The following is a 21,532-nucleotide window of genomic DNA, read 5'->3' on the forward strand; positions in this document are numbered from 1 at the left end:
TACATAATCACGGGTGTGACTCGTCTGATTTTCAGTTTATTGCAATGTACTAATTAATTTTGTACAATGTTAAAACATTTTCAAGGTAGAGATTTCCATGCTAATCGCTCTTAAAATAATTATTATATAGAAAGTTCACATCTTGAAAATGAATGATATGTAAAGGTTTTATGATTGCATTCAAAGTTATTAAAGATGAAACAAGGTAAATAAGCACATAAGAAATAGCTTATTAAACTTAAATTAAATGAGCATAAAATTAGTGATGAACTCCTTATTCTACAAACACAATCTATAAATTCAAAAGTAATACAGAAGTAATACATTGTTACATGAGTTTCAACATTTGAAATTTTTCTGTAGTCAACTACACACACAAATAATTCTTTGGAACATACTCTGGTAATAGAGAGGATAGTTTGAAGATTATAGTGCCAGAAATACAATCTTGTGATGGTGCTTGTTCTTGTGCTTACAATTTTAAAAAATGTAACAAACGTCACGTCAAAGGACATGGATTATTAAGTTATGAAAGACTTTCGTGAATCTCTGTTCTTATGATATTTCATGTCACAAAAAAATAAAGCTTCAATCTAGAAAAATTGCAGAACTTAATGACATAAATGTTTTTAATTCTATAGATGTATGTTACCTGAAAATAATTCTAAACTTAGAGTAACAAACGTTACAGAGTCAGCATTGAACACTTTGTAAATATCATCCTAGTGATAATTAAAAAAAATAAGGTTTAAGAGTACAGTACAATAACTTTCTTACTCAACTAGCACAGTGAAATTTGTTTTGACAGAGTGGCACAGTCGGTATAGTGCTTGCCTTCTATGCCCAAGATGGCAGGTTCGAACCCGGCCCAGGTCAGTGACATTTAATAATAATAATAATAATAATAATAATAATAATAATAACAACAATAATCCATGGTGCCACAGTCCTTGAAGGGTCCAGACCAACCAGCCGGCTGCTGGCAGAGGTAGACGATCATCTAACCAGAATGGAGGTATCATGTGGTTAGCACGATGATCCCCCAGCTGTTATAGCTGGCTTTCACAACCGGATTAGTACCTATTGTAGCTCCCCAAGTGCATCATGATGCTGGGTGGGCACCGGTCCCATACACTGGCTGAAATTTCATGAGGAAATTTCTTCCCCCATGAGGATTCGAACCAGCGTGCATTCCATAACACGAGTCCTAGGATGCCTTAGACCCCAACGCCACAGTGTGGGACCAATGGCTTAAATGCGACAGGCTCATGTCAGCAGATTTACTGGCATGTAAAAGAACTCCTGCGGGACAAAATTCCGGCACACTAACGACGCTGATATAATTTCGGCAGTTGCAAGCATCGTTAAATACAACTTTTTTTTTTTTTTTTTTTTTTTTTTTTTTTTTTTTAGGTAGATTATGTGTCCAACATAATGTTGTCCATTTGATGGGTAATAAACCAATACCTACATACTTAGTCCCAACTGGTATTTTTGAAAATGTTGAATTCATGGAAGGATCAATGGAGTAATTGGATTTTGTATGACTGCTTGTTGCTTCCTGTTTTTATTTATTTATTTTTAATGTTTCTTTCTTCAGTATTTGAGAAGAATATAACTGTGTTTGGTGTGGCAACTTTCATACATCGGGTTTGTTGGATTCCTACTACTGGCAATGCACTTTTCCATTCTTCTAAATGTTTTGCAGCTATTGAGTCAATTTTACAGCAGGAACATAAAAACATTGTATATTGTGTTAGAATTTATGATGTGGTAAACTTGCTTAGCATTTTGCACTGGAGCATTTCCTTCTAGAACTCGCTTCCATGCACTGTGCTTAAGGGTAACTTTATGAAGACTTTTTATTCTGCTGTTTCTTTCATTGTGTTGTTTTATTGTATGTGTGATTCGATAGTTGAATCAGCTGATTGTTGAAAAATGGAGAATTCATTTAGGCTACATGCATACTTCGTGAATCAAATGTCCGCCTTCCCATTGCTTAGTGTGAACCTCACCACAGTCATCATCAATTTTTGTAATTTTTGTGGATTCAATATCTACACATTCTTGGCAACTTCTTTTCATACAGTTCTTTTTTTCAATTTCACGAACTGTTTCTTTTAGAAGCTACTGGATGGGTTTTCATTTGTTTTCCAGGTTACTGCTGAAATCATTCACTGCATATTTTAACAGTAAGGACAGCGGCACACTACCTGGTACTTGTCAGAGACTAACCTAACATGTTTCACAAAATGTTGATAGGCCAGTCTTTACAATTGGATTCTGTGTATACTTCACGCAGATTGAAGACCTAGATATGCTTGATTAGAAATTGCAATACAGGAGATGAAAGATAGAGCAACAGAAGTTGAGTGGAAATGACAAAAGCAGCAAGATCCATATCATACTAGTGGGTAAACAGAATGTTGAGGATCGTCTGACTGAAAACGAGATACCTAAGATTGGCAAAAAGGAATAATTGTCCCTGTATACAAGAAGGGGAATAGAACCTTATGCAAAAATTATAGGGACATAACATGCCATTGTTTCAAAATTTATGAAAGAATTTTGGTCAAAAAATTGTAGAAAAATCTTTAAGAGAAGAACAGCACACATTTAGAAGTGGAAGATCAACATTGGACTTAATTTTTTGTGTAAGACAACTTATTGAGAAGAGATGGGAATATGGAAAAGAATTGTACATAGCATTTATAGATTTCGTAAAAGCTTATGATTATGTGGACCATGCAAAAATAAGGGAAGCATTACAAAATTTAAAGATACCCAACAATCTAATCAAAAAAATAAAAACATACGACAAATGTGAGAATTGAATCAAAACACCAGTAGGAATGACAGATTGATTTGAAACAAATGCTGGGGTGAGACAAGGGAATGTATTTTCACCCATATTGTTTAATGTAGTAATGGATGAAATTGCAAATGAAGCAATATGGAAAGCAGGAAACCAGATTTAAAAACATTAATATATGCAGATGATGTGATGATTTGGGACAACTCAGCAAACAACATAGAACAAAGATTGGAGTATTGGAAGATGGTAGCACAAACATATTGCTTAAAAATTAATTTTGAAAAAACAGTAGTTATGAAAATATAAAGAACACAGAGTGAAGACTGAAATATTAAGTTATCAGACACAAATTTGAACAGAAATTACTTCAAACGGAAAAATACAGCATGAAATTAGCAAAAGAATATAGGAAAGTTCAAATATATACAGTTTAATAAAACATTTAATGTACCCATACAGAGCAAAATGGCAATGTATAAAACATATTTCAAGCCAGTTTTGACATAGGCTTCAGAATCCTGGACATACACTGAAAAAGATCTGAGCAGTTTTCAAACCTCGCATGAAAACCCTGTGAGGTATTTTACAGAAGACACGAAGAGACATAATCAGGAAACTCTGAATGTTGAAAAATTAACAACACAATCAGAAAATAAGAGATTACGATGGTTTGGGCATCTTAACAGAATGAAAAGGGAATGGCTGCCAAAGAGAATGTTAAATTTAAAAGTGAAAGGAAGATGACCAATGGGAAGACCACACTAAAGATGGATAGATCAAATTCAGAAGAACTTATTAGACCAGGGATACAAGTGGGATGAAATAAACATGAAAAAACGCTTGAGAAGACAGACACGAATGGAGGGATATTTGGAATCAACCTTCCAGAAGGAGGACACGATAAGAGGATGATGATGATGATATACATAAGGAGTTTTTTTTTCATGTACTTCTTTCCATTCCCATGTGCTATAACAAGGAGTTGATGGGCAACATCTTCATATTCATAAAAATTCTTCACTTTTGCATAGTATTTACAGTAAGACAATGCAGAAGTTGTGGAATGTACTAGTAGATTAAATGATTTGGCAAGCTGTTCTTTTTCGAGGGCTTCTAGGAAGTTTTCTTTGTGCTCTTTTCATAGCCTCTCCAAACGAATTTGCACTCTTATAAGGAGGACTTTTTGAAGAACTATCTTTTGAAATATGGGAATTCAAATATTTTGCTTTCTGTCTTCTATGATATTCTTATACCATCTTCCTAATGGCCTCTCTTTCTGCTACTTTTTCTGATTTTGGCCTTTTCCTAAGTTTCCTCATTATACACTTTTCTAGTCTCTCTTGAGTTTTTACTGGGTCCATTTTAACCCTGTACTCATGCATTCTCTCAACAGCTGATTTTGGAATTTTTTAAATATTGAAATGCATATTACATGGTCCGTCAAACATCGGAATATACTAAAACACATCTTATTTTAAATTAGGCCACAAATTAATAATTTTGTGTATTTACATCTATTATTTTTTGTGTAACAAATGTTACCACATTAATATGTAGGCCTAACTTTTGTTACTATTTAATGTAACATTTGTTAGGAAAAGTTTATATAAAATTATTGTTTTGAAAAATCAGAATGTCTAGTAATTATGTAGATTACATTAGGAAGTAAGGTAATATAAAGTTTCATTTTAAGATAAAAACAGTTGTTTAATTATGAAACAAAATTCATATTTTCTGTAAGAAACATTAAATGATCTAAGATTTCTTTTAAGAGTGAATAATTCCTTTAATAGATTATAGCCTATTTCCACTCCATGTTATTACTACAGGCACTAAAACAATTATTACTTTCAAATGTAACTTAGTGCTAACTTCATGGCATTTGGTATTCTGGCTAAAATCAAATGATGTCATTTTACCAGAATTCCTCTGTAGCAGCCATGTTGACTTTGCTTGTTGGGAAAAAAACAGATTTTAGTGCCAAAATTAAAATTACACCATAAAGTCTTCGCAAGTCCATTATTTTGTTTGCAGATTTTTTGGTTGAATTCGAAATAGTTCTGTGATGTAATAATCTATACTGTAGCCGAAATTTTTCTGGTAATTTTCGAGTTTCCAAAAATAATTGGTCCTAACATATATAATTAACCACCCTGAAATCGAAAATCGCTTTTTTTTAATTTTTGTCTGTCTGCCTGTCTGTCTGGATGTTTGTTACCTTTCCACGCGATAATGGCTGAACGGATTTTGAAGAAAATTGGAATGTAAATTAAGTTCGTTGTAACTTAGATTATAGGCTATATGGCATTCAAAATACTTTATTTAAAAGGGGGTTATAAGGGGGCCTGAATTAAATCGAAATATCTCGCTTATTATTGATTTTTGTGAAAAATGTTACATAACAAAAGTTTCTTTAAAAATGATTTCCGATAAGTTTTATGCCAAGCAAAATTTTGATAAGACTGATATTTAAGGATATACAAGAGTTTTAAAATAACAATACAATACATTTCCACCGCCACCTCAGATTATAGCGTCGTTGTTCCGTAACTCCTGTGTACAAAATATAACATTTTTAAGTAGAAAGAAAAACAGATTTATTCATTCATTCTATGGCAGTGGTACATAGGTGATCGTGAATTCTTACATTTTCGAAAGAAAGAAATATAATTACATATAGTAGATTGTATTAGCCTATTTTCTGTATAACTATTTACGTTATTTAATAGAGCAAAAATCTGAAAATCGATATGTCACATAGGAGTTATTGCAGGAACGACAACGATGGCTATATTGAAATGAAAAAAATGACTCCGTCTATTTGAGGCGGCCTTGATGTTTATCAATATTAATATATTAATTTGTAGTTTCTCTAGATTGATGTAATGTTACATAATGAAAACTGAGGTAAGATGAAAATAGATCTTTACGCACAGAAAATTTGATATTCTGTCGAAATATTGTATAACTTGATTATTGAAACTTTAATTGGTCCACATAAAATACTCTAATTTTATACACTTAAATTTCTTTTTGTTCACAGAACATAATAGTTAAGAGTTTTGTCGTAAAGATGAGTATTTTTACTTGACCAAAAATACAGCTGCTCACTGGAGTTGAGTTATTTTAAAAGGTGTCACAATATGGCGTTCCTCCACTCATAATTTACGCATATTCGTTTCCTGCATTTCTTAAAACAATATTTATGTAGGGTACATCATTTTTTTATTTGCATAAACAATGATATACAACCGAGCGAGTTGGCTCAGACGGTAGCATTTGAGACACGCATTCGGGAAGTCCCGGGTTCAAACCCCGTGGATGACCAATCTGACTGGGGTTTTTCATGGTTTCCCTTAGTCATAAAGGCAAATGCCGGATTGGAAAATGCATGCTATGATTCATCACCGCCTCAGTTACCAATACCAAAGACATTAATCAAAGTCTATAGTCAGTTAAATGAACACAAGCCATCTAGAACAGACAATGGAAACAGGAACTCAACAAGAGTAAAAACGGCCTACTAATATACCCACACATTCTAAACACGCGACATGACCACAGATGTTAAGGCGTGAATAAAATAAACTTAACAAAAAAATATGCACAGTGTCTTCGTACACAATCAACTCTATTAATTTGGAGTGATTTATTAAAGGATGCATTCAAGACTAATTTAGAAAAATGTTAAACGAATTATCCTTGCACAAAAAACGGATGTTCTCTGAACCAAATGACCATATTTTAATTATTTGCATGTAATAACAATTAAGAAACATGTCAAAGGAATTATCATTGCACTAAATGAGTGGTCTCTGGATCAAAATGATCGCATTTTAATTATTTAAATACAATTTAAGTGACATATTTATCGATTTACCCTTCTATCAAACATGAATGTTCCCTGGACCAGATGTCCTATTTTAATTATGTAATTACTTTATATTTATTTCTAACAAGTGCAGCGGAGCGCACGGGTACAGCTAGTATGTAATAATTTTATTATTTGTTCGATTTTAGTATTTGGTAATTCGGCTTCATTTAGTTTTGTTTCTTGAATGGGGATATTAGTATACACATTTTCTATGTCTAATGACATTAATTTTGAATCTTGTTGATGTTTGTATTTTCTAATTTGTTTATTAAATGTTTTGTATTGTTTATTGTGTATTTGTGTTGTAATTGTAATGTTCGTTTTAGCAATTATTTTTATGAACTTTACTTAATTTGTAGTTTGGTGCATTCTAATTGTTTATTATGAGTCTCATTGTTACTGCTTTCTTCTGAGTGTTTGGTAATGTTTTTAATGTAGGAATAGTATATATATGCAACTTAAAATCCATACAAAAAAATTACAAAACATAACACATATATGGATGACCCAATATAGTACATAACCTTTAAAATGCATTAGGATTTATTAGGCAGTCACTCTAGCTTGCTAAATATCAGGCTCTTGTATTGCCCGGCTGGTGGACCTCAGCTGCAGTGCAACATCAAAAAATTTAATTGTCAGAAGTACAACATTCCCCCACAAAGATATACATAAATTTACTTGGACTTTTCCTGATGGATTGACACAACCAAATAGATCACATCTTGATAAATAAACGAAGACATACTGGTATAGTAGACATTGGAACTTTCAGGGAGGGGGGGGGGGGAGACAGTAATTCTGACCATTATTTGGTATTGGAGAATTAAGAGAAAGACTATCAGTAGCCAAGCGAGTAGAGCAACAAGTTAATATTAGTAGATTCAATATTCTGAAATTAAACGACGAGGAAACTAAGCAACATTATCAGGTCGAAATTTCGAATAGGTTTGCCACTTTAGGAAGTTCCGACGAAGTTGAGAAAGACTTAAATGTTAATAGCGTGTGGGAAAATATCAGAGATAATATCAAAATTGCAGCTGAGCAGAGCATAGGTTATTATGAAACTAAGAAAAAGAAACCTTGGGTTGATGAAGATTGTTGCATGGTAGTAGAAGGGAAAATCGTCTGTGGCTGCATTTAGATTGGCAACAGGCCATGATTGTTTGGCCAAACACCTGCATAGAATTGGAATATATCAGTCCCCTAACTGCTCATTGTGCAACTCAAACCAAGAAATGGATTCGGAACACCTCAAAATCTGTGCTTCAGTGGCTGGCCATGATAATATCTTTGAAAAATATTGGAGTGCAAGAGGTCAAATGACTTTATTGTCAAACGCCTGGCATTAGAAAACAACAACAACAACATGGTAGTAGAAGGAAGGAAACAGACAAAATTGAAATTCTTACAGGACCCAGTTGAGGAGAATAGAGATAATTATTTCAATGAAAGACGGGAAGCAAGTCGTACACTTAGGAATAAAAAGAGATATTACTTGAAAGAAAAACTGAATGAGGTAGAAAGAAATAGTACGAATAAAAACATTCGAGATTTATATAAGGGTTTAAAGGAATTTAGGAATGGATATCATCTGAACATATTGCTGGAGATACCTAATTTCTGGAGTTTTAGTAATAATTTATTTCTCCAAACAGAGTCATATGCTAACTGAAAGTCAATAAATATTGCCAGGGTATCTTCTTTCTTGTTAAAACTGTCTTTTATTTCTTGGCCGAGCCGTATGACTTGTTCATTAGTAGAGTGTAGTTGTCGAAAGCCGGCTTGTCTTGATGATAAAAGATTTTGGGATTCTAAATACCAAGTTAATCTGTTGGACGCCATGGTTTTTGCTATCATGCTTAATAGTGCTATTGGTCGATTACTATTAACATCATGAGCAGCTTTCCCTTTTTTGTGAATTGGTACTATGATTGCTTTTTTTCCAAGCTGCAGGAATTGAGGTGTTCCATGATAAATTGAAAATGGACTTGATACAGTATGAAGTAACTACTGAAGCTTTCCTGGCGACGTGGTAATTCGAAATTTTCTCGGGCTTCCAGCCAGGTCATAAGTTGGTGATCCACCGATGTTTCGAGGATGTTCATCTTCCTCATCTTCAGGGTTAAATTATATCTGGGGGTACCCAGCTCCTTAATTTATAGTGCCAGAGGGGGGAGTCAGCCGAGGAGCTGTGCGCCGATTGGCTGTTATTAGTTCGAGCCGCGGCGAGAACGCAGCCGACGTGTCGTCTTGCTTTGTGCTTTTCGGCTGAATGACCTTGGGTCTCACGGTGGGCTCAGCGGACGAGTTCTCATGTGTCCTCCACTGATGACGGCCCGTCATCCGGGCGGTGAGAAATTTAATAGCCGGTGCCCATGCCGCGCTTAGTTGAAGACCTGAGTCCCGATTCAGGTTACTGCGTTCCGCCGCTATGGCCAATAGCTATCCCAATAGCCCGAGCACTTCGCCAGGACCTCGGTGTTATTGAAATTAGCCCTATGGCTTTTTTCAATACAATGTTCAGCCAATCCGGATTTTTCGGGCTGCATTAATCTGATGCTTCTTTGATGAAGCGGAAAAACCAGCCACAGCCTGTCTACCATTCACAGGGAAGTTGTCGGGAAAGATAAGCAGACTGCTCCACAAACATGGAATAAAAACAATCCACAAACCTCCGCCGAAAATTAGGAACAAGGTCAGATCAGTGAAAGACGATCTGGGCCTCAGAGTACCAGGGATCTACCGCATCCCGTGTGAATGTGATGCTGCTTACATTGAACAGACTGGACGCACAATAACGACGCGTCTTTCGGAACATCAAAGAAGCATCAGATTAATGCAGCCCGAAAAATCCGGATTGGTTGAACATTGTATTGAAAAAAGCCATAGGGCTAATTTCAATAACACCGAGGTCCTGGTGAAGTGTTCGGGCTATTGGGATAGAAGAGTAAAGGAAACCCTGGCCATAGCGGCGGAACGCGGTAACCTGAATCGGGACTCGGGTCTTCAACTAAGCGCGGCATGGGCACCGGCTATTAAATTTCTCACTGCCCGGACGACGGGCCGTCATCAGCGGAGGATACATGAGAACTCGTCCACCGAGCCCACCGTGAGACCCAAGGTCATTCAGCCGAACAGCACAAAGCAAGACGACACGTCGGCCGCGTTCTCACCGCAGTCCGCACTAATAACAGCCAATCAGCGCACAGCTCCTCGGCTGACTCCTCTCTCTGGCACTATAAATTAAGGAGCTGGGTACCCCCAGATATCATTTATCCCTGAAGATGAGGAAGATGAACATCCTCGAAACGTCGGTGGATCACCAACTTATGACCTGGCTGGAAGCCCAAGAGAATTTGGAATTGATACTGTATTGTAATGATTATTAAAGGTGGTGATGGTAACTTCGACAAAGAGCAGGCAGCTTTTAGAGTTATATCCAAGACCTGACAACTCTGCATACTGTATTCTCTATTGCTCTTGTACCAACAGCATTGATCAAATTGAAATGTGGCTCATATAATGCAATGTATAGATTGGCATGTTTCTGCCTTTTTAGATAAAATATCAAAAATGCTATGCAGTTGCTGTACACTAATAAAAACAAGTTAAATTGGTTATGCATATACGTATAATATGTTAAAACAGCAGTGCACATACTCGTCTTTTAGAACTTCAACTTGCAAACAGTTGCCATTTTCTTTCACTAAGAAAACTTTGCCATCTTTGACCAAGCTAAACTGGTTGTGTTCATGCAGGTGGTGCTGTTGGAGGCTTTGCTTGGTGTGGTGTACCGGGACGTGGTCATTCCAGCCTTGCCGCAGTTACTTTCACAACTTCAGATGCTTGTCATTCAATCCTCGCACCCCCTCACTGTAAAGTCTTCTGCTCGGCTGCTGGCTTGCCTCGTGAACAAAGCCCGTGATGGTGAGTAGTTTATACTTACTACTTTGTGCCAATTATTTTAATTGTAGTGAGTTTATTGGATATATATATATATTTTACTTGAGATTAACTTTTTTGTTCCCAGTATGAATCTGTTGTGTGCATTTAATAATAAATGTTTTGTAGTCTTGATAAATGAGGTCTTCATATATTTTACAGTTGCTAAATTTTAGTGTCAAACAATCATGTTCTGTATAAATTTTGATTTTGTAATTGCTTTTGTCGTAAAGTGTGAAGAGTTCCAGCATTAGTACCAGTAATTAAATTTATGAAAAGAGTGTTTCTTAGCAACATTTCAAAAGTCTCACAGCAAGAGAGTTGTTACATAATAAAAAGAATGTAAAATGATGTCTGGGTTTTATACAGTATAGTGCTGGGTTGTGAAGCATTTGTGTGTCTTGAGATGATGATTTGCTGACTTTACTGTCTGGGTTGTTATGTAGTGTTGGATGGTGAAGCATTTGTGTGTCTTACAGATGACTGCTGTCTGGGTTGTTATACAGTATAGTGCTGGACGGTGAAGCATTTGTGTATCTTGCAGATGACGATTTGCTGACTTTGCTGTCTGGGTTTTTGGCTATGATAGAGACCATCCTGGATAATCCTAGTGCTTCTCTGATAGAGGTTACAAATGCTACGACTTTAATTTTGTGGATAACGAAAGCCCTAGTTTTGAGAGGCCATAAAAGTGTGGAGTCCTGGGCAGACAAGTTGGTAATCCTTTTGGAACATCCGTTGGTGGGTGCTGTGGCAGCTGAGGGGTTCAGGCTTGTCATGGACCATGATGAATACCTAAGCAGCGGCAACCATTGCATCATTAGGTCAGTGAGTGTTCGTTGGTACTATTGTCTAACTTTCCTTACAGTTCCACATTGAATAATGAAAAAGGATTCTGCTCACTGAAAACATTGTTTCAGGATTTTATATCGCCAAAGATTCTTTCAAGTAATTGAAAAACTCGTAAAGCATTATGACGAAACAGAGGATTGTGTGAGGACCAACTTTCTCATTGCTCTGACTTACCTGCTGCAGGGGGTGCCAAATGTTGTGCTAGGCCTAGGGTTGTCAGAGGTAAGGAAACATAGCATGCTTAAAAATGCATCTTCCTGTACATACAGACGTATACATGTGTAATCATGCTATGCAAAATTGAATGATTTTAAGCAAAAATATTACTTACTATTGGCGAATTGTATAATGGTCTTTCTAAAATACCGTAATTAAGTGAACAAATGAATCAGTATTTCATATTATTTTAATTTTTAACAGATACTGTATTTCCTTTATTTGCTGAGTGGAAGAGAAGGCCACACAGCCTTAATTCTGCCAGAAAAAAATAAAGCATTATTATTACTATTATTATTATTATTATTATTATTTTCGTATTTATTCGGCTTTAAAACTGTCTCAAAAGTGCTTGATCTCAAAATGTATTGAGTGTGCATGTGAGGAATTGCATTTTATATTAGTTTTAAAGCAAATCATTGTACAATAGCAGTAATGGATGTCACTTACACAAACGTTTTATAAGCATTTACAGAGTTTTTCAGAAGTAAGACGTAAGAGATAACTTTAATTGCTCATATTTTCTGCACAATCTTAAAAATCGGCCTTGGCTTATTACACAAGAAGTGGGACTTTTTGTATCACCATGACAACGAATTTTTGTTTTTTATTGTTATAATAGTCATGTTATCATTATCAGTAGCCACTTTCTTGTAACTTGACCTGCAAGATCGCCAGATATTAACCCAACAGATTATTGGTTATGGGTCTATTTAAAGGAAAGAGTGTTCTTGAGTAAACTACGATTATTTTATTGATGAGTTGAAGGACTCCATCGCATACACATGGGTAGATATTCTAGAAGACGAATTTAGAGCTGCTGTATACAGCATTGAAGAGAGGTTGTTACTTGTACAAGAACAAAATGGTGGACTCATAGAACATGTACGATTGTTATGATGTTGGATGGTGATTTATAAAAACCCATTTCTGTTTAATATGCCAGTACCAGAATTTTTTGAGATTGTGTAGAAAATAGAGCAATTAGTATTAATTAAGGTTACCTCTCACTTTTGAAAAACCCTATATTATAGGCCTCTATATATATATATATATATATATATGTTGTTATTTGTTGTTTTCTAATGCCGGCGTTTGACAATAAAGTCATTTGGCCTCTTGCACTCCAATATTAATATATATATATATAAAGGGTGCCAAAAAAATGTATACACACTTCAAGCAAGGAAAAAACTATGTTAAAATAACAAAGCTGAATTCACACAAACAGAAAATGATGAGCACTAATCATCTTAGACTTTTACAGTTACAACAGTTGCTCAAAGTGCCCACCATGGGCGTCGACACACTTCTGAGTACGTTGAACTACTGTTCGAGCAATGTTTGCAAAAGTGTCCTCAGCGATTGCAGCACATGCCATTCAATTTCTTCCCGAAGTGCTGCCAGTGTAGCTGGTTTTCTACGGTATACAACATTCTTAAGAGTTCCCCATAGGTAAAAGTCCAACGAAGTTAGATCCAGAGAATGCAGTGGGAACTCAATCGGACCTCTTCGTCCTATCCAGTGCCCTGGAAGATTGTCATCAAGGTATGCATGTACATCTAGGTGGTAATGTGGTGGTGCACCATCCTGTTGGAAGTAGAATTCCTCATTTCCATAGAGTGTACGAATGGCGGGTAAGACAGATGTGCGTAAGATGTTCAGATACACTTGGCCAGTTACTGTTCCATGAAAAAAGAATGATCCAATTAGACCCCTAGATGACAACCCACACCAAACATTAATTCCAGGTAAATTAACAGACTTTTTCACAAAAACGTGTGGATTGTTTTCACACCAGTAGACACAGTTATGCCTGTTAACAGTTCCGTTCAACTTAAATTGTGCTTCATCGGACCAAACAACTTTCCCTACAAAGGCCTCATCCTCTTGCATCATGTTCCAAAACCACTCACAATACTGCATTCTCCGATCAGGGTCATCTTCATTTAATACATGCAAAAGTCTTGGGATGAAAACTTTCAACTTTGCTGTTTTAATAATACGATGTACGCTGGTTCTGCTAATCCCAGTCACATGCACATTGCTTTGTAGATTTCTGCAGTCTGGTTCTGTTAATCCCAGTCACGTGCACATTGCTTTGTAGATTTCTGCAGTCTGGTTCTGCTAATCCCAGTCACGTGCACATTGCTTTGTAGATTTCTGCGGTGAATGCTCAAAACGTTCAAAAACCATAGCCGAGGATGCGGGGCTTGTTGATGTACAAGGTCTTCCAGATCTGCCCTTGTAAACATCGCTTAACGATGCCATGAGTCTCAAATTTGTCATGAATGCGTGCAATTGTTAATTGGTGGTTCTGTTCTGTACTCACTTCTTGGTTCTCCAATACCACTTCAAAATTGCTTTCAGCTGTTCAAACGATAATCTTGGCTCCAATTTGTTGTTGTTGGTTGACCTGTCGTGCAGCAACGCTAGCATAACGTATGTAAGTCTCATCTGTTTACAGGACATCATACTACACATTACTGTTATTTTTCTGTCCAACTTTGAAATATATTAAATAGATATCTCCTGTCAGAGTGTGTATACATTTTTTCTGCACCCTCTGGATGTAATATATATATATATATATATAAAACGTTAAGCATGTAATGTTGTTGTTAAAAAGAAAAAAGGACTAATTATCATCAGTGCACTATATGCTCATGTACAAAAATTTGGATTTATGTTCCGAGATATTTAATTAAGTAAAACACACTTTAGTATGTTCATGCAGACAATTGCACCCACTACACTTCAATTGACTCATGCATGGCACCATACCCTGAGCTTCTGGCATTTTGACCATTGTTTGCAGACGAATATTTTTTAAACAGTACCTCCACACTGGAAACTGGTATAACAGAGTGCATTGAAAGTGCCCTAGCACTAGTTTAGGCATTTCCAAAATTACTTTCTATTTTACTCTCATTTTCTTATAAACATCTTTTGTATAAAAAACTAAATATTATACCATTATTATTTGAATTTCCTAGTCCTGCGTTTTTAAATAGTTTAGAAAATGTTGGAACAAGTGAACAGCAACAGTGTCATGTTTTGGACACTCAGGTATAGGAGATGTTTTCCCTTTTGTAATAAATTATATTGGTGCAGAGTGACCAGGTTGTTACTGCCAGTGAATTCATTGCACAAGTCTTGTATCACCATTGAATATTTTTCTGATAAAATCACAAAGTACCAAACACTCATTGAGCTGCAAATTTTTTATTTATTTTTTCTGTTACAGATGTGTACCATTGTCTAGTACCGTAATAAATGCATGTGTAATTAATCTTGACAGATAATTTATCTAAAAACTCGTCAATAGATTTCTGGACTCTCTCTCTCTCTCTCTCTCTTTTTGTAGCCATTCTTTGCATGTTAAATATCCTGTAATATTTTTTTTATTATACAAATCTTGCAACATATGGACTAAAAATTCCATAAAGATTTTTTGAAGTGACATTTCAGTGCAGAGACTTGTCACATAACAAGAGCAAAACAGTCTTTATAAATTTAGAGCCAGGATTTACATGCACAAACAAAGTCTGAAATCTGCATAATAAAGAAAAGAAATATGCAAAAACCTGCGAAATTCAATTTCTTGTAGGGTTTATTATCTTTCTAAAAAGGTACACTTAATTTATTTGTTTATCTTATTTTTTCTGGTTGCAAAACACAACTGATAACTTTTCAAAGTTCTCTGTTGTCTTACTTATCTCTTATCTACAAGAATATTTTTGAATGCTGAAATGATAGTCCAACATCACACGAAGTGGACAAAATGTTAGTTTACAGATTGTGAGTTTGTAAGATCCAGATTCAAGCAAGGCACACTTTCTTGGCATGCTGCAACCAGCACCATGTTTAGTTTTGTCACCAATGAGCCCTTGTGCGTGGAAAATGTGTTCCAGAGATTCTACTACTTCCAATCAATAATTTTGCAGGAGGTATCATGAACAAACCACATACAAAATAAAAAAATCACATATGTAACACTCGGAATACTGGCATGTCAACTAATGAGTGAAATGGAGAAAAGGTGGGTAGAGGGTGTTAAGAGTCAGGTATGTAGGAATGTTTGGGAGTGCAGTGGAACAAAAGCAGGAAGTGGTATCCTTCATATGCAAGGAAGTTCCAGCCATCAAGTACATTGAACCAAAAAAATATGTGCTGACAATCAACCAATCCAGAATCTTATTTTATTTTACAAAATATGCATATTTGGGGGTTATACTAAAAGAATGCTACAATATATGTAAGTACATTAGTCTATTATATGCAGAAACCTCTGAAATGCAAAAAAAATGCACGATTAACTTTGCATTATCATCTTCACTGATGTTTAAAACATGTATAAAATTAATCTTGGAATGTAGACTTTCACAGCCGGCGTTATATGGATCGATGTTATCTGGGCTAAAGGACTGTGGTCTGTTGCTACCATACGTTTCATCTGCTGCTGCGGCAGACATCGTCAGTGGTGTGGCACACAAAGGAATACTCATAAGTAACGTAGTAACGGGATGTAACTCTAATACTCTTACATTTTAAAAGTACAAAAGAACCCAGAAAACAGGCATATTCATTCATTCATTCATAGTGTTCTGCCCAAGGGCAGGTCTTTCACTGCAAACACAGCTTTCTCCAATCTTTCCTATTTTCTGCCTTTCTATTTGTTTCTGCTTATGGTCCAAATATCTTGATATTGTCTATCTGATATCTTCTTCCCCGAACTCTTCTCCCGTTCATCATTCCTTCCAGTGCATCCTTCAGTAGGCAGTTTATTCTCAGCCAGTGACCCAACCAGTTCATTTTCCTTTTTCTGATCAGTATCAGCATCATTCTTTATCCACACACTCTTTCCAACACAGCTTCATTTCTTATTCTGTCTGTCCACTTCACTCGTTCCATTCTTCTCCATTTCCACATTTCAAGTGCTTCTATTCACCTCGTCTAATGTCCAAGTTTTTGCCCCATATAAAGCACTTCACTAGTCTGTTCCTTAGTTCTTTTTCTAGAGCTCCGCAGAAGATGCTCCTTTTTCTATTAAAAGCTTTCTTGGCCATTGTTATTCTCCTTTTGACTTCCTGGCAGCAGCTCATGTTACTGCTTGTAGTACATCCCAAGTATTTGAAGCTGTCCACTTGCTCTACTGCCTCATTTAGAATTCGCAATTTTATCTTCATTCCATACTGCTCACAGCTGTCATTTAGCTCCAGTAACATATCCCTTAGTATCAATTCCTCTTCTGCTAACAACGCCATATCATCAGCAAATCTTACACACTGTATTCTTCTTCCTCCTACTATCACTCCTCCCATGCTCTGAAAACAATTCTTCACTAAATCCTCCAAGTAATGTTGAACAGCATATGTACTTCTCTTCCAATTTCACTTCCTTCTGACATTTCTTCTCCTTTTCTGACTTGGGCATACAAAAAGCAAGAAAAACCTTAAGGTGGCAATGATAATCTTAATAGAGTGCAGGTCAAAAATAACAGAATAGCATAAGTCTTGAGCTGCTAATAACCTATTTCGATGCAAACCAACACTTCACTCTTACCTGAAAGGACTGGGAAACAGCCGAGAGCATGCTCACAGATTTGGGACTAACCGGTAATTTCAGTTAATGAAAAAGAAGGCACTAACCATATTCAATAAAGTTTCCACAACACTACTATGAAATTGGACCTGGGTAACTGGACATGACATCCCAAAAACGCCCATTTATTGTGTGCTGGGTATGCCTGTTCTGTAGAGTTTGCGACGAATGTGATCAGACACTCACTGATTATCACGTTTGTCTTTGCCCTCTTCCAAACACTCCCGAACAAAATGCCCCAAACATCTACAACGAAAGCACCTCCCATCCATAACAGTGGAAAAATGCCGTCGCGGCTCTATTCCCTCAATCTTGTAACTACAAGCATCTGGCTCCAAACACACAACTGTTCTAACTGTACAAAAGTCTGGGTGAATTAGCAGAAAGAAATTGAGACCTTATCTCCAGGTCAACTGTGCCAGATATAACGGCTTCCACTATTTGTTTTTCCAAAAACCCTGACTTAAAAATCTGGACTATCATCTTAAGTGCTTCTGCATATTCGAAAAAGGTCTCGTCTGAGTATTGTTTCCGATAAAAGCATTGGTCAGACAAAGCATACCTCATTCTATCTGGAAGAAAATCCATTCGAATATCTTGATGAAATTCATCCAGATTTTTCTTTTTCTTAATAGCCGTAAGCTATTGTTGGGTTAAAACACCAATGACAAAAGGAAAAATGAGTTGGAGATTCTGTGCTCCAGAAAAAGCGAAAGTGTGAACTGAAGTTTGGAATTGAACTACAACCCAAAAAAATTCCAAAACACTTTCCACATTGCTGGTCGAAGAACTCATTGAAGGCTTAAATATGGCATCAAAGTGATTGGGGACCTTAAGAGGCTTAAAACTAATGTCCTCGCCAGAACTTATGTTTTTGCTTAAGGCTGACCCCACATTATTCGCCATCGAGGTGGTAGCTTGTCTATCAACTTGCACATCACGGGGATAACAATCACCTCCCCTTACCAGGCTCGGTCTTTTAGTACTCTGAACTCCCAGTGAGACCTTTAATGTAACTAATGAATTTTTTGCCATAAGTAACCATTGTAGGTTATCTTTACACCTCTCGAAAATTCTCTACTCTAATTTGGTCATTACCATATCTTCAAGTTTATTTTTCCAGTATAGTATTCTATTAAATATTCTGTTATAGTGGTCCTTACTAAAATCCACCCTCAAATCTTCAATAACTTTCAGAAAGGAATCTGAACATTTACCCAGTTCATTCTCCAGATTTACTTGCGGTAGTTTCCTTAGAGAGTACCTCGAACTGGAAGCCAACTCTTTCCCTCTCGTAAATATAGCCGCCCATCTCTGCACAGCTCACACTGCAACTAGTCCTTGCTATAGGCTGGTGAACCATCATGGAACAAACTCTAACAATATAGATAAAATAATCACACCACATACAACAATGTAACACAAAATGGGAAAAAGAATCCTGTGAAAAACCAGGAAAATATGACCACTGAGAGATACTGAGCACACTAATCGTAGTATTCAACCAACTTTGCTATCACGAAGCGTGCTGTCCCTACCCCAGCTGCAAACATAACAGGATAACAAGAAAAGATTGTAATGGAGACCTACTGGATGCCTTGGAATCTAACAAATACAATATATTTTTTAATATGAGAGGGTCCTTTAAGGGAACGTAAGTGAACAAGAAAATACTAATAACAAAATATGTATGTATATATATCTTTTTTTGCCTTTCCTCAACAATATTTAAAAAATAACTATAAAAAAAACTCGTCCCCTGCGAGTGGAGAGAGCACCAAAAACAAAATAAACTTTCCTTAAACCCTAAGTTATACACAGATAATGATAAACAAGCTTAATAAGTCACGAGAGCCTATTAAACATGAATTGGGAAGCGTGGTAGCACGTACTGAGTGAGATTTGAACACTATCTGTGTTACAGTATGTTCCACTTCTGAAAGAGGCTCTGGAGCAGACAGAAGTGGTTCTGTTACTGTCCGCCATGCAGACTCTGAGTGACCTCCTGGAATCCAAGCAGTCAGCGCTGGAAGACCACATCCACACATTCCTGTTACACTTCTTGCGGCTGACCAAGTTTAAAGATTCTATGGTAAGACTTTACTTACTTACTTATTTGTTTATAAGGTGTAGACACACAAGTTCACAGCAGTTTCCTGTCTGAGCTGCAGCTGATTGATTGTTGGATTTCAATGCATCAAATACCTTACTAAAACAATAACAGTCACCTGTATGCTAGCAACATTGACGTGAGTGTGAAATCTCGTGGAGTGGTGTGGCATTAAGCCTACAGATACAAATATCGTATTTTCTTGAATACCCAGTGCACTTTTTTTTTTTTTTTTTAAATTAATATGGGTGCTCGGCTTATTCGAAATGAAATTGGCAACATTATCCACTTTTTCTTCTGTGCAACTCCTAAGGTGGTAGGGTATGCCATTATCTTTCCTTGCAGGTATTTCAATTGCTAACATTGTTAAATGGCATTTGGATTAGCAGTACATTTGTTAGAACCAAGTTTAAGTGTGGTACAGGGCCTGGATTTTGATGACCTAAAAATATCTAAAAAGTGATCTATAAAATGACGTAAAAAAATCAATAAAATTATCTAAAAAAGTTACTTAAAAATTTTTGTCTTCATTTTATGGTATAGGAGTACAGCACAGTTCTTATTTCTGTAATGTTAGAACTGAAAGTAAAAACTAATATTAATTTAAACTCGCGAATTTGTTTGCGTATAAAAAATATTACCTTATTCAGAATTATTGCAGTGGGTAACCGTCAGCATGCACAGGTTCTCGAAAGTTAGGGAACACCTGTTGTTAAAAAGCACATTTCTGTACTGTGAGAAACTCCTTTCCACATCCGCTGATACAACTGAAGCATACTTGAAATGCACTAAATCACTGGCAGTGAGATATTCTTCAATGCAGTAAGTATCAAATGTTTCACCACCAGTTAGCACTTGAGAAATGTGACGCAAAAATTCGTATCCAGAGTTTTTATCAAGAATGCTTTCTACTTTCTGAGATACCCTTCTTCCAACTTCTCCCTCTACTCTTCAGGATTCAGTGTTCCAATAACACGTTTCACCATTTGCAAATAATTGCTGAATCTATCCAGGTGCCCCAATGGATAATGATAAGTTCTGGTGGGCATGGAACACCGGGAACCATGGACTTGAAGAGCAGTTTACGAGAGGACACCTTGACAGAAATTTTCTTTCTCTTTGACACTAAGGAATCCACTTCAGAAAAATTTTCTTTAACTTCCTCTGCCACCCTATGCATATTGTGTGCTATGCAAGTAATGTGGACCATTTTCGGGTAAAAGTCTTGTATTGACTTTCCTGCTTTCACAATATATGGTGCTGTACTGATCACAAAAAACCAAGATGTCGTCATTTCTGATACCCTCAGGCCATAACAAAAACATAAACTACAAATTAACAGTTCCTAATACTTCACTTGTGAGCAGAAACACTTCACCTGATTCGTCGATCTCCAATGTACCAAAGATAATGTTAGCACTCGTTTCATTGATGAATACGAAGCTCTTCTTTCCATGTACTTTTCGCCATATCTTGCTAATGGTGTTGTCTTAACATTGCAACAGCAAGTTCTTCTGAAGAGTTGATTCGTCTGGGATAGGACATCCGAAATGCAGTTCCAGAAAGCTCTTCAATTTTGCACTGTTTGGTGTCCAAAATGAGATGTTTGCAGAAACTAGAGCTTCACAGAAGTCCCTGTAAAAATCTGATGATTTATTCTCCTTCATGGATACACTTATTTGCAGTAAAAGTTGCGTGAATTTCTTCTCACTTGCGAGTTGCACTGCCCGTATATGCTCATCGCGACCCACATGTTGAACAGTGAATTTTTTTTCAGCTGATATTTTTGTTTCGCACAATTTACAAAATAATACTTCAGCGTCCATAGAGAAAACACCACATTCAAATTGAGATACAGTCTGTCTTAAATGACAAGATTTAGATGGCTTTATTTTAGGCATGGCTGAATGAAACTATGAAAACTGAACATCAAACATTCCTCTCTAAAAATCTGTAATTAACTAAACCTGTGACAGTGAAAATAACAAATCAAACGCTTGCCGCGATAGGAAGTATCTAAAATAACTACTTTCACCATGTACAGTATGTACAGTGTCGAGCAGCATGTTGTCTTTTTTTTTGTTCTTACGGTTTGGAAATAGGAGAATTACTTGCA

At 36.3% G+C, this 21,532-nt stretch overlaps 1 protein-coding gene across 6 annotated transcripts in view; it reads left to right on the plus strand.

The window, feature by feature from the left end:
* The window catches only part of Mms19 (MMS19 nucleotide excision repair protein), a 102,426-nt gene that overhangs the window by 53,523 nt on the left and 27,371 nt on the right, over positions 1 to 21,532 (plus strand). For 5 of the 6 annotated variants that reach the window (XR_011336568.1, XR_011336567.1, XM_069848817.1 and 2 more), the window contains 4 exons: positions 10,451 to 10,619; positions 11,179 to 11,458; positions 11,555 to 11,708; positions 19,231 to 19,398. Coding sequence is in view for 4 of the 6 variants with exons in the window: in XM_069848817.1 (XP_069704918.1) it covers positions 10,451 to 10,619; positions 11,179 to 11,458; positions 11,555 to 11,708; positions 19,231 to 19,398 (771 nt within the window). In the remaining 2 variants the exon portion in view is untranslated. Of the gene's footprint in view, positions 1 to 10,450; positions 10,620 to 11,178; positions 11,459 to 11,554; positions 11,709 to 19,230; positions 19,399 to 21,532 lie in introns of those variants that run through there. The other variant, XM_069848820.1, reaches the window with a different exon arrangement.

Source organism: Periplaneta americana, chromosome 15, assembly GCF_040183065.1.
Source record: "Periplaneta americana isolate PAMFEO1 chromosome 15, P.americana_PAMFEO1_priV1, whole genome shotgun sequence".
Taxonomy (NCBI): Eukaryota; Metazoa; Arthropoda; class Insecta; order Blattodea; family Blattidae; genus Periplaneta; species Periplaneta americana.